This window comes from Hippocampus bargibanti, linkage group LG03 (genome assembly GCF_051943395.1).
Source record: "Hippocampus bargibanti isolate YZ-2025 linkage group LG03, ASM5194339v1, whole genome shotgun sequence".
Lineage (NCBI taxonomy): Eukaryota > Metazoa > Chordata > Actinopteri > Syngnathiformes > Syngnathidae > Hippocampus > Hippocampus bargibanti.
The window spans coordinates 28,750,967-28,754,246 of record NC_142736.1 but is presented as its reverse complement, the minus strand read 5'-3'; the positions used below and the strand labels follow the sequence as shown (position 1 = coordinate 28,754,246).

Here is a 3,280-nt window from a genome sequence, read left to right as displayed (position 1 = left end):
AAAGTAGTGCGTATTTCAAAGTTTAATTTTCATAAATTTGATGTTCGTAAACCGAAAATTTCGTAAGGCAAGGTGTTCGTAAACCGAGGTCTCACTGTATATATATATATATATATATATATATATATATATATATATATATATATATATATATATATAAGAGAGAGAGAGAGAGAGAGATAAAGTAATACTAGTAAACTTTACTTATATAGCACTTTTCATAGGAAAGAAGTGCTTATCTAGCGCATATATACACATTATTAATTGCATTGTATTGTATTGTATTAAAAGCCAAATTCGCATTGGCAAGAATACAGTCTAACTATTAATACTGAGGCAAGTAAAATTGGACAATGTCATGATTTACGAATCATGCACGCGAATCACAAATGCTCGTGAACCCCTCTACCAAACACAAACACACACACACACACACACACACACACACACACACACACACACACACACACACACACACACACACACACACACACACGCACGCACACACACACTGTAAAAAAAACATTTGTGGGCAAATTGAACACATCGCTAATAGTCCAAAATGAAGTCAGAAAATAAATAAATAGATGCATATATAAATAAATACCTAAATATGTGAAGAAATAAATCCACCAATATTTTTTAAATAAATATGGAATCAAACATGTTTTTTTAATGAAAATTGTTTTGTAATTTTAACATTCAACACCGCAACCCCTAAAAAAAAATCGGCGGAGAGAGAAAACATGTTACACTGAAGATGTCATGATTTGCATGTGTAATTTGTTTCCATCTGTCCCTCCTTTGTAATTTTAGCACTAAACAAACAAACAAGAACACCGGACTCGTCTTAGCAATTCATGGCTTGTTTTCAGTTAAATAATGGGGTTTAAGGTTTTCAAGCATATTGTTAATGCTTACGGCCATATATACAGAAGGCAGCCTCCTAATGTCCCAGTTGGGCCACAATTGTTAAAAAGTGTTGTTCTGTCCCAGTGACTGTTCTGATTGTCTCAGTGTTGTGCTCAGGTTGAGGGCAGTGCCAATTGAACGCGGTTGTTTGACTTGCACTCAGTGAAGAAAGGGGCTCACGGAGACCCCCTCGCCTGAGCACATACGCTTACAGTGGGGAAAACTGCTCATCAGTGAATGCTCTGGAGGTCTCTTGACTGTGGACGGCGTAGAATGTCCTTCTCCGTCCTGCCACAGTGCGCCGATGGTCTCCGGGGGTTGATAGCCCGGCTCCTGAGGATCTAGTGGGTCTTTCGAGAGCAGGATGCTAATGGAGGGTACTGTCCTGTGCACGGTCATCTCTGACGTGCCCCCCTCGGTGTTCTCCCACAACTCCTTCACCACTTTATACTGCAATTTGGTCAGCTGGTGCAGCGAGCCCACTTTGCGCTTCATGATCTCAGCGCATGTGATGGTCTTCGTGACGGCGCGACCTGACCCGGAGAAGACCACCTGTCTGAGTCCACCCTCTCCGCCCACGCAAAGTCCGTTCTCGCCTTGCATCCGGGCCATGGCGAAGCCCATCAAGTTACGGATCTTACTTCCTTCCTTAACCCGCATCTCCAGTACTCCCGAGGCGAGTCCGGGGAAGGGACACGGACTGTGCTCCTCCGATCTGCACACCTTTTTGAAGCCGTCCTGTCCCAGTTTGAGCGCAGCGGGAGGCACCGGTTGTGATGTCGGTTCGAACTTGGTTGTAAAAATATTGTTCTCCACTTTGGGTAAGATGTTATTTGTGTAAGTCTGACCCTGGCATGGAGGAAAGGTCCCAAAGTGTTGCCCATTCTCCAGTTGAATTGACGCATTTACTTCCAGTCCTTGATGAGGTTTGAACTGGCCTCCGCTCAGGAAGTGACCATTGACCACGCCATCCGCTGTGAACATGGTACCTGTCCTCAAAAAGCCTCACTTAGAGTTCAGATGTTTGCTTTTCCATCATGGCACACCGCTGCACTCTTCCTCCAAATGACAGCTGTAAAGTTTTACAAACAGACTTCATCAAAGAAACATTACCCTCTTCTCCCCTAAGAGCAATATCAACTCAGTCTTTAATGCAGACTCTCCGAAAGGGCTGCAGAATTAAGATTAATGCCCAGCTTGTGAATCAAAAGCTCTGTCGGGACCATTCAAGATGTTCTTTAAAGAGACTCTTCATTTCATAGCATTTGGAAAGCGCTTCAGGGACAGATAACGATAATGAAAAAGGTTGTATAGTTCGTTTCAGTTCAGTTTTTTCGCAGGAGCATCTGAATATAAGAAGTACTTCAAAGTAACTTAAAGGAGATTTGACCTTTGAGTCCAGTCCATTCCGGTGTCGGTCTCAACTCAGAAGTGACCTCTCGTTTCAGTCCTGCTCATAAGTTCCGCCAGCTAATTTTGCACTTTTGCCCATTCCTACTCTGGCACAAGTCAAGTCACAGGAGTTGCGCGGAGTTCCCCGGAGCGTTCCTCTCCCGGAGCGCTGTCTTTTCTCCAGTGATGCTGCTGGAAGTATGTTTCTTCTCCCCACAAAGAGACATGAGGGACAGAAGCTGCCTCGGCAATGCTCACAGGAGGAGTGTCTGTGTGGCTCGTTGAGGGTGGGGAGGGGGGCATGATAGAGAGTGGTTGAGGGTTGAGGGGGTGTCCTCTTAAAGGCACAGACTATTTTAGCTTCTATGCAAAAGAAAATCCCCTCCTGTGCTGCATCAGCTTGCTGTGTCCCTTTAACTCATTTCTCCAACAACTTTGTCAATCTCTTTAGAGGACATTCAATTTGTTCTTTTTTCCAACTCGTACAGACATCCATTCACAACACTGACAAACTTTTTGGTATGATGCTAGCACTGTTAATGCTGACCCGTGCCAACTCTCTTCTTACCTCTTGGTCATACTTTTATAGTTATATTTATCGCTATTAGTTGTTCTGGCAGTCTTTTTGTAGTGCATTTTTTTTTCAAATCTTCTGTTTAGTCATTTCTATTGTTTAAAATATCCCAATATTGAAGAACGTCATATTGTATGATTTTTGCTTCCATTGTCCTCAGGTCAGCCATTGAATGCAAAGTAAATGAGTTGAATCAGATTGCTACTTTTACTTTAGGTTTGTTTTACACACCAAGCTATAATTGTATGTACTTCAAAAGAATGTGAGTACTTTTACCACCTATACTAATTTTGGTTAGATATCTGTCAAGCACACAAAAGGAATGGAGGGTTTGCTTGAATGATCTAATAGTCATTAAGCACACATCAGGGAGTATTTCCTTTCTCAGAGCATCACTACAGT

At 42.6% G+C, this 3,280-nt stretch overlaps 1 protein-coding gene across 1 annotated transcript; it reads right to left on the bottom strand.

The window, feature by feature from the left end:
• Positions 1-406: 406 nt before the first annotated feature.
• LOC148900905 (ribonuclease P protein subunit p25-like) lies at positions 407-2,552 on the bottom strand. The gene is made up of 2 exons (XM_088991341.1): positions 2,303-2,552; positions 407-1,984 (listed from the first exon to the last, which is right to left on the bottom strand). Exon 2 carries the CDS (start codon positions 1,894-1,896, stop codon positions 1,072-1,074), a length of 825 nt encoding a protein of 274 aa, XP_088847467.1. The 5' UTR covers positions 1,897-1,984; positions 2,303-2,552; the 3' UTR covers positions 407-1,071.
• Positions 2,553-3,280: the final 728 nt, after the last annotated feature.